The sequence below is a fragment of the Mustelus asterias genome, chromosome 1 (assembly GCF_964213995.1).
Source record: "Mustelus asterias chromosome 1, sMusAst1.hap1.1, whole genome shotgun sequence".
Lineage (NCBI taxonomy): Eukaryota > Metazoa > Chordata > Chondrichthyes > Carcharhiniformes > Triakidae > Mustelus > Mustelus asterias.
The window spans coordinates 127,724,192-127,737,315 of NC_135801.1; the positions used below are offsets into that span (position 1 = coordinate 127,724,192).

The following is a 13,124-nucleotide window of genomic DNA, read 5'->3' on the forward strand; positions in this document are numbered from 1 at the left end:
CCAATCCACCAAACCTGCACATCTTTGGAGTGTGGCAGGAAACTGGAGCACCCGGAGGAAACCCATACAGACATGAATAGAATGTGCAGACTCCACACAGACAGTTACCCAAGGCTGGAATTGAACCCAGGTCACTGGCGCTGTGAGGCAGCAGTGCTAACCACTGTGCCACCGTGCTACCCATACAAAAGAGATTCCTAAAGCAGACAATTACTATTGCAGGGTTTTACTGCACATTTGCGTTTCACTTCAACCTTCATCTAAATCTTTACAGATTCCAAAATTCTTGATACCAGTCAAGGGTGCTGATTCTTAGAAGAAGTCTTTGATGATAATTAAAATTATTAATGAAACTAAGCAAGATAGATGCTGGTTGCCCATTGTCATTCTGGGCATCATAAGCCTTGAGGGCAAATTTGTTACCTCAACTTAATTATCCTTCCATGATGCTTCAGTTTGAGATTCTGCTCCATTGGTCCAAGAAAATCAAGCAAATTTATTAGACCCCCTAGAGGGATTGTAAATGCTCACATGCATGTCTGGCTGAGTTACAGAGACTGTTAAAAGAAGAGAGGATAGTGAACCTTTGACATCGTGATCTGGCATTCCCGTATATTTTGCTGTACAGCTGATTGTCAGTTGCGAGTCTGGCTTGATTAGCCCAAGAAAAAGGGGAGTTTCCACAGCAAACTATGCTTTTTAGCTTCTACTACTTATCACACCATGAGGATAAATCAAAACAATCTCAAAAACAAACTAGACAGATACCTAGGGTAAGTGAAAAAAAAGTGTTAAAAGACATTCAAATCTATTGAAGGACAACCACAGAACTATTTAGACATTATGGCCGCAATTCTCCCAAAAAAGTTCTAGTGCTGAATTCATGGGAAAACTGGTGTAAATCATGATTGTTTTTTCAGTGGGAGTTCACACTAGAATCTCCCACACTCTGTGCAATGCAGAGGCCACAATCGTGAATCTCATTAAATTTCAGTGACCATGTTATTCCCACCAGGGAAGCGGAAACCAGCTGAACTGTCAGCCTCCCATTTGCTGGCCAGCACAATCGCTGGCCAGCCCAGGACACCCCCGCAGTGCTGCCTCCCGCAGCCTCCCTCTCCACGGCCTGATGGTGGCTCCCCCTGTCCATTTGCAGGCTAGCCTCGACCTCTCCCCCTTCCTGGAGCACCCCAATCTCCAGCTCCCCCCCCCGCCCTCAGCAGTGACGACCCCCCTCCCTGCTGAACCCCCCGCCCCCCTCAATCATTGGACCCCTCCAACCCTGACCGATCCCTATGCAGAGTGGCAGCAGGACCCCCCACTCCCATCAATTGCCCCTAGGCCCTGCCCCCTTGGCACTGCTCCATGCCCAGTGTACAGTGCCAAGGTGTCCCCTGGGCATGGGCACTTTGCCCCTTCAGCAGTGCCAGGGGGTACTGGCTGGCACTGCCAGGGTGCCCATGCCCAGGGGGCACCACTCCCCTGCCACCTGACGCCCTGGGGGGGCAATCCTCGATTGCCTCCCTCCTCACTCCAGCAGGGTCATCCTGCGAGTTCCCCGAAAGTGGGGAGCCAGTCTGAACCCCACTAGAGTGAAATACTCCTGGCAGGATGGGAGATGCTACCGGCCTGGAGAATTCAGTCCCAGGCCCGCTAATCACATTAAAAAGATATGTAAAATAAAATTACTTACCTGCTATTCCCGCCGGTTTCTAGCATGGTTCTGACAGCACCGGATATCCAGCGCTGGGAGATGCGCGTGCAGCAGCAACGCATGCGCGAATCCCGCAAATCACAGAATACTACGGTGCAGAAGAGGCCCTTCGGCCCATCGAGTCTGCACCGACGCATGAAATGCCCTGACCTGCCCACCTAATCCCACTTGCCAGCACTTGGCCCATAACCTTGAATGTTATGGCGTGCCAAGTACTCATTCCAAAAATTAGCGCAGTGGGATGGGAGAATCGCTCCCAATGTGTGGTTTTAAACAATGCCAAATAAACCAATGAGGTTCTGATCTTCACTGGGCAGTTGAAAACCCTATTCTCAGTTTTACAGATATCTACAAATGATGTTTGCAAAGCAAGAACAAAGAGGATTGTTGTGTGCAGGATTGAGGTTTGAAAATATGAAATAACTATAACTGTTCTCTGAAAAAGATGCAGAGCCAAGTATAGGAATGGAGTCAACAGGAAAAGATACACACATAACATACGGTCATCTAGAAAGTTAACAACTTGTTCGGACAATATATACAGCCTTTTTCTGGACCATGTTATTAGTTCAAATGAATGTAGAGAGAGAGTCTTGTTTATTTGACAATCTAAAAGTTTGAAAAACATCATTACACTTTCTCTCATATCCTTCAATCATTTAGCTATCCATTTTCTCTTAAAGTTGCTAAATTTGTCCACTTCCACTGCCTTCCAGGACAATCTGATGCATAGTTTGTAAAATAGTTGAGTCCAAACACATCATTCCCTGTCTTCTGAGTACGAGTCCATTTCCCCTCGTTGTAAAATGTGTGATTATTCAAGTTTAATTTAATTACGCCCTGTCGAGTCCTGAATATCTCAATAAAATATTCTCTAAGCTTTCTCTGCTTCAGTTTCTATTTCTTTTTGCTGTAACTAATTCCAGCTGTTAGTTGCTGCTCAATGTGTTTCCACCATGATGGCCTCATTGCAATACAGTGACCAAAATTACACAAGTGTTTCAGGCAGGGTAGGATCAGTGCTTTGTAGCTCTTCATACTTCCTCAAATTTAAGCTATTTCCCTCCAGCCTAATATCCCAGCCGCACCATGATGGCTTCAGCAAGTTATCCATAAATGCCCCAGATTTTTTGACTGTTTCATGCCCTTTAGATTAATAGCATTTTGTTGAAACTACAAGAAGTAATTAAAGCAGCTCCAAGCAATATCCGATCAAAAATGGAAAACAGCAGCAAGGTTATATAAATCATACAAAGATTGAGGAATACCATATCTATCGTGGCTAACTCACCAATTCGATTTGTTCATCTACTATTTATATAAAATAATATACTAATACCAAATCTGCAAATGCCACAGATGTATATATAGTAAGAGGAAAACAACGTTCTGACTCTAGTTCTCAAGATTGTGACTTATGTCTGAGACTTTTAACATACATAGATTTCAAGACTTTTCCATCACTGAACTGCAAGACAGTGGCTTTTACAGAATTTGTCCTGTCATGGTCCCCAAGTGTACTTTAGGTTAAATTTAAAAAAAACTTTACTTGTATTCCAGATTCGATTTACTTGCCATAATTGATTTGAAATCCAGCCAAATGAGGGGAATTTAAGACAGAAACAATCAGCAAAAACATCATCTAATAATTAAAACTACAGCCAAATAACATCTTCCCCAGGTTTATAGCAGGCTGCTTTTCAAAGAATATTTTCCAGCAATTTGCAACATTGCACCAGTAACTCAGTAAATAAAAATGCGTTATTCAGAATTGTTTCTTTATGCTATGTCAACTGCAGCAACAATTCGAGGTGGCTACACAATTTTCTTTTAAAAGGTGTTGAGATTTGGTCGACATCTTGTTTTACTTATTAGTAGCTATGACAGGCCATTTTTAGTTGTAGATTTTTTAACTTCATGATCCATAACCACTCCGGCCTCCTCCGGAGGTCCCCAGTATCACCGATTCCAGTCTTCAGCCATTTCGATTCGTTCTATTGTGATATCAAGAAATGGCTGAAGGAACTGGAAAGTAAAGGATATAGGTCCTGGCAACATTCCAGCAAGCGTACTGGAGACTTGTGCTCTAGAACTAGCTGCATCCCTCGCCAAACTGTTCCAGTACAGCTATAACACTGGTAACTATGTGGAAAATTGTCCAGGTATGTCCTGTCCACACAAAGCAGGATAAATCTAACCCAGCCAATTACAGCCGCATCAGTCTACTCTTGCTCAAAGTGATGGAAAGGTTTGTTGACAGTGCGATCAAATGTCACTTACACAGCAATAACCTGCTCACTGACGCTTGGCGTTTTGCCAGGGCCACACGACTCAGGGCAGCATGTGACTGAGTGAGGCGTCAAGGAGCATGAGCAAATTTGAAGTAAATGGGAATCAGGCGGAAAATTCTCCATTGGTTGGAGTCACAGCTAGTACAAAGGAAATGGCTGCGACTGTTGGAGGCCAATCATCTTCAGTCCTAGGACATTGCTGCAGAAAGTTCCTGGAGTAGCAGTCCCAACCATCTTCAGCTCCTTCATCAATAACTTTCCTTTCTTTGTTAAGGACACAGCTGATGGTAATGCTGAGCTGTTCCAAATCCTAGAAGAGAAATTTCAAACAACTGCATTGCCCTCTACTGTAGCTTTTTGGCTGGGGCAGCTCAGTGGTTAGCACTGCTGCCTCACAGCGCCAGGGACCCAGTTCAATTCTGGCCTTGGGTCACTGTCTGTGTGAAGTTTGCACATTCTCCCTGTGTCTGCATGGGTTTCCTCCGGGTGCTCCGGTTTCCTCCCACAGTCCAAAGATACGTTAGATTGATTGGCCATACTAAATTGACCCTAGTGTCAGGGAATTAGCTGGGTAAACATGTGGGGTTACGGGGATAGGGCCTGGGTGGGATTGTGGTTGGTGCAGACTCGATGGGATGAATGGCCTCCTTCTGCACTGTAGGGATTCTACGGGCAAAGGTTTGAAATCCAGAGAATGATGTCCCAGACTGACAATTTAAAAAAACGATTAGGAAATAAAATAAACAACAAAAGTAAACTAAAAGCATACTTAAGATAATGGCTATACGCAGTATCACTAATTTTAAACAATCCCAAACAGTCTTCAGTATCTTCAGTGCCAACTCTTCCCAAATGGTTCCACAACACTTTAGTTTTTAAATCCAGTTACAGTTACCGCAACAGGCAGTTACAATTCTTTGGGGTTGCTTCTGAGGTAAAACAAGCAGCTTGCATTTCAAGGCAGGCTTTCTTCACAGATACTGCTTGCTGAGAGTAAGCAGCTATTCCTGCTGTTTGCTGAGGTCTAAAAACAGCTCCATGCATAGGTTTGATTATCTCCTTAAATACAGCTTTTCCATTTAATCTTCCCTTTTCTGACTTAACTTTTTTGGAACCCAGACTTTGTTACCTTAATTTCAGCGTTTAGAGTGTAATGCAAAGTACACTCACTTAATGATTATTTCTTCACACCTTGTATCTCTTCATTTGAACCCTTAATATCTTAGTCAAATCCATTCACATTCTGTCCGCCATTGTTACTAACTTGCCAGAGGTAAACATCTGTTTGTAGTGTTACTAAGTTCATCAACATATCAAGGGCACTAGTTCCATTAACACAGCCATGTTGTCCCTGCCTTAATTAACTTACATTTTTCCACACTTTTAAAAATATATAACCAGCAGGAAATATTCCAACTTCTGGGATTTACGTGACATTTGCATGTCACCAATATTTTCCTGAACCATCATAAGATCAGGGCCATTAATGATGTTGAATGGTTTTAGCATTGCTGAATCCCACTGTCAACGCCTTCTGAATCCACAACCTCTACCACTTAAGGTCAAGGGCAGCAAGCTTAAAATAAACAAGTGTCTTATCAATTGCAAGAAAATAGACAAATAAAAATGTGAAAAAATGTAAAACTCTCAGTACATAGAACAAAAAGGCACATTCTGTCTCCATCTCTCAAGTAAAAACTAAGCACTTAAAAATATTTTTCCTTCAAACTTGAAAAGTCTCAATTTCTATTCAACATAATCTAACCTATTTAGTCTTTACCATTTTACAGAAATATGAACACTCTGATGACACTCTGGACACCATCAAATTTGAGAATATCTTAACAAAAAACGAACTTGCAAAACTTACGATAGATGCGAAGAATTCTAAAGATTGATTTGGTCCAGTAACAGATGTGACAAATCAATTGTTAATGTTATTTTCCAGGAGACTTGCTGCTGAAAAATGAATTATCTTGGCTGTCATGCTGCAAACAGTCAAACCCATGAGTCAACCTGTCCACTGTTCTTAACTACTCGAAGCTTCCCCCTTGCAAATTCCTCATAAACCTGCTGGTATTTTTACAATGGTAACTTCGAGGAGGAGCCTGTCATACAGCATGCCATTCTGTTTGCAGCTGTACAACCCAGTCAATTCTGAAGCATGCATGGGTATTGCTAAGATATAAGCTTTCAAGCAAACACATTTTTCAGCTTTAGTTTTAAAAATGATTTTTTTGGATGAGAGGCTGCAGCCACAGAGTTATGAAGCAATGATGTTAAATGAAAATATATATCAGGATATCTTTGTACACAGCATTACTACAATAATTGCTCAAAACACTGTTTGCTTTTCTTTATTTTTTCATGATATATGGGTGTCACTGGCAAGGCCAGCATTTGTTGTCCATCCCTAATTGCCTTTGAACTGAGTGGCTTATTAAGCCATTTCAGAGGGCAGTTAAAAGTCAACCACATTGCTGTGGGTCTGAAGCCATGCGTAGGCCAGACCAGGTAAGAATGGCAGATTTCCTTCCCAAAAGGGCATTAGTGAATCAAATGGATTTACAACACCCAATGATGGTTTCATTGCACCATTATTGAGTCTAGTTTTCATTTCAAGATTTATTAATTGAAATTAAATTCCACTAGCTGCCATGGTGGGATTTGAATCCATGTCCCAGTGCATTCTTAGGCCTCTGGATTACAAATTCAATGATGTTACCATGACATCATTACCCCCAAAGAAAACACAAAGGGTTGTGTGGGGTTTGAACTTGGGCCCTCGCATGTGCTCACTCAATGAAAGTCCCCAAGCAAAAATCATACTCATACCAATGAACAAGCAACAAACATTTGACAAAGATTTCCATGAATGTGTTGCTCCTTTAGGAAATCAAATAAAAGGCCACTGCAGAATTCTGCAGTATTCCTTTAGGAAAGCACAACATTATGTGGGGAATGTATAATATATGCGTGGAGGAAATTAGCATACAACACAGTGCAACACAGTCCTAGGAATTGAAAGTCACAGATATGAGTAATTAGATAAATGCACGAATAATATATTTGTTCTTTAAACAAGCCTCTGTCATTTTGCAGGTGTTAATCTTTATATACGTCTATTTCATTATAGTTTTTGCTGATTCGGACTTTCTCACTTGTTTCGGTTGGAGGGACTCTGTTGACTGATGAATATATGTTTAAAGGAAAGGATAACAATGGGTAAGTATTAATAGACTATCTTTCTACTTTTAATTTAACTATTTCCAGCTCCAAGGCTCTTCCATTTCATACAACAACATGGAATAGAAACTGGGCTTACATCTTGTTTATTGTTAAGAATTGGAAAATAATGCTTAAACAAACCCTACAAGTCCACAATTAACTGCTGACTATGAAGCATTCTAAACTTACATGTTAAAAAGGCATACTTTTACCTTCCCATTCAGAAGGAATACTTCCAGCTTCATATTCCAATTCATTTGGATTGATTGCTTCAATCATTCTTCTTGAACGAATAGTCTGTCCTAGAACCAAGAACAAAAGATTAACGACCATAATGATTAATTTCCTTGAATTAAATATTGGAAGACTGAAGCCGTGGTTTTCATTGCCCGCTCCAAACTCTGTTTCTTAGTTATTGATTCCAACCCTCTCCCGGGCAACAGTCTGAGATGAAACCAGTCTATTCGCAACCTCAGTGTCATACTTGACCTTGAGATGAGCTTCTGACCTCATATTCACACCATCACCAAGATTGCCACCTGGTTAACATCTTCCAACTTTGCTCCTTCTCAGCTTATCTGCACCTGAAACCCACATTCAAGCCTTGCTTACTTCTTGACTTGACTATTCCAGAACAATCCTGGCTGGTTTCTTACATTCTACCTCCCATAAACTTGACAGCATCCAAAACTCTACTGCTGATGTCTTAACTTATTCACCTATTACCCCTGTGTTTGCTGACCCACACTGGCTCCCGATTAAACACTATCCTTAAAAAGAATTTTAAAATTCTCATCTTTGTTTTTAAAAGTCTCCATGATCTTGCCTCTCCCTATCCGTGTAATCAACTCCAGCCCCTCAACCCTTTGAGGTATCTGCGTTCATCCAATTCTAGTCTCTTGAGCACCCATATTTTACTTGCTCTACTGTTGGTGCCTTCAGTTGCCTCGGCCCTAAATTCGGAACAGCGCTCCATCTCTCGATCTTGCTTTCCTCCTTTAATAAACTTCTTAAAGCCTACCCTTTTGATTAAGCTTTTGGTCAGCTCACTTCACATCCTGTGTGGCTTGGCATCATATTTTGCTTTATAATGCTCCTGCAAAAATCCTCGTCATATTTTCTTATGTTAAAGCCGCTATATAAATCTAAGTTGCTGATGTAAGTGCTAACACCTCGAAGAGCAAAATAAAGCTATTATTTCATGCCTCTCCTGCCCCTCGCTCCCACACTGTAACGCATGGTACAAATCCAAAAGCAAGCTATATAAGTACACAATGCTAACACATTAGTACAGTAAGAAGTCTCACAACACCAGGTTAAAGATTAGTACAACAGTACACATTAGTACAACAGTATAACTCGCAGCGTTTATCACTGACATTTTTAAAATATTTATTGTCACAAGTAGACTTACATTACACTGCAATGAAGTCACTGTGAAAATGTGACATGTTGGGACCTAGGGTAGCTTTGATGTTTTCAGTTGTTCTATTGCAGTTTTAGTGCAAAAGCAAGTAGCCCAACACGGAAATCTACTGAAATTGATCACGTGGCTAAAATGAAGTAAAAAGTATGATATCCATTGTACTGAAACCATAAGATACAGACCTCATAAATACATTTGTAATATAGTCTGCCTATTACAAAAGTTGCTTAAGATACAAGTAACTTCCTGTTATTTCCTCCCTCAAATCTCCTATTCCCGGATATAACAGGTTTGTTTTCTTTTGCTCCACGTCCCATTAGGGATTTGAAATGTTTGCTTAAAATGTTTATTTGTTTATCTTTCCTTTGGTTGGATTAATTAAAATGGATTGTAGTGCCTCTTCATTATAAATATCTTACGATCTTGCTCCATTTTCAAAAACTTTCAGATAATTACAGAAGCTATTTATTTTCCTTATTTTTGAGGTTGAAGTTATTTCTTTCTGCTTTGGCATACTAGGTGTCTTTTCAGGTGCTCATGACCTTATTGGGGGCAGTCCAGTGCATCAACCAGAAACATTAATCCTCTTTCACTCTGCCCAGATGCTGCTTGACTTCAGTATTTCCTGCTTTTAGCTAATTCTTCATAGCTTGGAGTAGGCTGACTGTCCGCTTCAACATTCTGGGTTAAATTGAAGCAGCTCATAACTATCCCGCCTCTAATTCCACTGTAATATTAGTTCCCCCGACCCGCGTGACAAAACCACAACCCAAACAATGGTGTTGGCTCAGAAATTATATTTAATGCCTTACACTGTATAAAAAGCTGAAAGAAATAAAATCTCTTCTGCCTGCTAGTCTAGACCCACAGCTTTTATTTTTAAAATGTTTTTTGTCTGATCACACTGCAGTTCCCTCTGGGTGTTGCAGCTTCACATGAGCAAGGTGAAAACTGCTCCTTACATAAGTAACCCATTGGCAAACACCGCTGTCAAAAACAGCTAGGAGTTCTCAGTACCCAGGTCCAGGTGAAATTTCTAATTCAACTGTCAGGTTACAAACAAAAGGACAGGCCTATCAGTGACAAACTTCTTGCAGATATTAGCATAATGAATTATATTGATAAATATGTGGAAGAAATTTTGTGTAAGGAACTTGCTGAGTAAATTGATGGATCTGTTTTTTTGGTACATATTTGGCTTGGTGGATAGTATATTTATGGAGGGGAAAAAAATCAAGAGATTTGATTTGTTGGTTTTATTGGCGATTCAGTTTCTCTTTGGTTATTTTTTTCTCATCTAGGCAACTGGCTGCTGAACAGCAGTAGTGGGTAAATGGTTATTTCAGCACAGCACAATTATTTTACCCTGTAGTAGTGACATTTTACAGGTCTGATGCTATACGGTATGATTTGTTTGAAAAGGTGAAATGTATTTGATGACTTTTAACTATATAGAGTGGAATCATAGAATAGTAACATCACAGGAGGCCATTTGGCCTGTTGTGTCTGCTGGTTCTCTGAAGGTGCCATTCCCCAGCCTTCTTCTCGTGGCCTTGCATAGTCTTCTTAATCCAATTCTTTCCTGGATGCCTTCATTGACCATGCCTCCACCACACTTCCAGGCAGTGCATTCCAGATCCTAACCACTTGCTGCGTGAAAAAAAGATTTTCCTCCTGTTTGCCAGCTACTATAGGGTGTAAAAATGTTTCTGTCTAATGTGTAATTGACTTATGTCAAGTTTTCCAGCAAATCTATGCATAGAAGTTACAACACGTAAATCGGCAATCTGGTCCAACTAGTATATACCAATATTTGCTTCAACATGAGCAAATAGTCTTAATCACATTTACCTGCCCTGTTCCCATACCTAGTATAGGCATGATGGGCCAAATGCATAATTTTGTGGGAAGTTGCCATTAAAGCAAGCTCCAATTGGTATCATTTATAAGAATAGGTAGAAATAGAAGCAGGAGTAGATAATTTGGCCCCTTGTCCCTGTTCTGTCATTTGATAAGATCCTGGCTGATTTGTGGTCTTAAGTCCACTTTCTTTCCTGCAACCCTCTGCCGCCGCCCCCCCCCCCCCCCCCCCACCCATATAAACTGTCTAAGCAAAATCTGTCTAACTCAGCCTTGAATATATTAAAACAATTATTCCATTTGTAAGATTACTCAATATTGAAACGCAGTTTACTTCTCAATAAGTCTCAACAATAATATTACAAACAATTAATGTCCTTTTGTAAACACAGACATGTACTGACATTGATATGGAATTTTAGACTGCATTGACAGTCGGAGCCAGTACAAATTTACCGAAAACAAGTTTAAAAAAATCCAAAATTAAACAAACAGTTTACAGGCAAACTAAACAGTAATGGACACCAGGAAAGACCTGAAATTCCATTTTCATCTCAAGTTTTAGATGATTCCAGTACCCTAGCTGTAACTGATTTAAGACATGATTGAAACAATTTGGTTAAGTTCCTACTTAGTTAATGGTAGGGCGTTGGGGAGAGTTACAGAACAAAGATCTAGGAGTATAGCTTCATAGCTCCTTGAAAGCAGAGAGTCACAGGTGGACAGGGTGGTGAAGGCGGCATTCGGCATGCTTGGTTTCATTGGTCAGAACATTGAATACAGGAGTTGGGACATCTTGTTGAAATTGTACAAGACATTGGTAAGACCACACTTGGAATACTGTGTACATTTCTGGTCACCCCATCATAGAACGGATATTATTAAACTAGAAAGAATGCAGAAAAGATTTACCAGGATGTTACCGGGGCTTGATGGTTTGAGTTATAAGGTAAGGCTGGATAGACTGGGACTTTTTTCCCTGGAGCGTAGAAAGCTGAGGGGTGATCTTATAGAGATCTATAAAATAATGAGGGGCAAAGTCAAGGCAGAGAGTCAACAGCTTTTCCCAAAGGTCGGGGAGTAGGTTTAAGGTGAGAGATACAAAAGGGTCCAAAGGGGCAATTTTATCACATAGAGGGTGGTGAATGTCTGCAACGTGCTGCCAGAGGTAGTAGTTGAGGCAGGTATGATTTTGTCTTTTAAAAAGCATTCAGTTACATGGGTAAGATTGGTGTAGAGGGATATGGGCTAAATGCAGGCAATTGGGATTAGCTTAATGGTAAAAATTGCAAAGCATGAACAAGTTGGGCCGAAGGGCCTGTTTCCATGCCGTAAACCTCTATGGCTCCCACTGCAAGTTCCTCTCCAGCCCAAAGCAGGTGTCCCGAACCCTGGCACTGGACAGGCAACAGAGCCATCTGAACTCTGGCTCTTTGCTGCAGAGAATAGTGTCAAACCCTTTGCTTTCTTGTCCCCTACTATCATTCCCCCCCACTTGAATGGTTTCCTGTACCACAGTGCCATGGTCAGTCGGCTCATCCAGCTTGCAACCCCCACTCTCATCCAAACTGGCTGAGAGAACCTCAAAGCTGATGGACAATTGCAAAGGCTAACAATGAGAAATAGACAAGAGTCAGCATTAACCTCCAAAGGCCTACTGTCCGTCAGTGTCTCGTCAGTGAATGTGCATTTAGGAATTTGTTCCAATTATTCACCCCTGAAATTCTGGCCAAGGTGGGGTGCACGTCAAGGTGCTCCTTTACACAACTGTGATTGCTATCATGCTTTGACCAGGGGCTTGGGTATGCTGCTTTCAGCCTAGGTACTGTGATTCTACTTCACTGCACTCTTTGGAATAAACACGAGGGAAAATGTTTGAGGCTGAGGCTTTTTTTCTGTGAACCTGCCAGCACCAGGATTCCAGCATGCATCAGGAGCTTGTCCAGTTGCCAATTACTCTGGAGTTTGTTATTACTCCAGAATATTTTGATGCTGCAAACAAGGGGTTAATTAATACAGGGAGATCGATTAGTGACACTATATGGGATTAGTCTTTTATTCATGTGCAAAATTGTTTCACTTTCTTGAATTGCCTGCGTTGTTGAAAGGCTCAGCTGTTCCTCTCCCCTCATTTGGAAATGCAGTTTAGTTGGGTACCCTGTTAATCGGTCCCCAGATGCATGCTTCTGACTCCAATCTACCCTCAGAACCCTCACTAGCAGAGCTTCTCATTTTAATTTTCCAACCAGGTTGGAAGCTGGTGGTTCTGAGTCTCATTGTCAGACCAGCTTGGACCCTCCCTTCCCCTGACTGAGTGCGTTGTGGCCCAGTACGATGTATCCAAGTGCAATCTTCCCCACTCCTCCCCAGTGGAGCCCTTGCCCTCCAGCTTCTTTCCATGCCTCGGGCCAGGTTCCTCCCTTCCCCAATACAGCCTTAGCCCTGCAACCCATTAAAAGTCACCTCTGCCTTACCGCGGGTCTGGTAGGTAGAGACTGCCTGTGACAACCCCTGAAAGTGATGTGGTGCTGCCTGCAAACTCTGGCGCTGATTCATGCGAGCACTGCAAGATGCAAGGTAGGCGAAAGAACCTTGAAGTCGTGAG

General features: G+C 41.5%; 1 protein-coding gene across 1 annotated transcript in view; it reads right to left on the reverse strand.

The window, feature by feature from the left end:
* The window catches only part of ndufaf2 (NADH:ubiquinone oxidoreductase complex assembly factor 2), a 127,545-nt gene that overhangs the window by 50,513 nt on the left and 63,908 nt on the right, over positions 1–13,124 (reverse strand). The window contains exon 2 of the mRNA XM_078218695.1: positions 7,446–7,535. Within this exon, the coding sequence (XP_078074821.1) occupies positions 7,446–7,535 (90 nt within the window). The remainder of the gene's footprint in view (positions 1–7,445; positions 7,536–13,124) is intronic.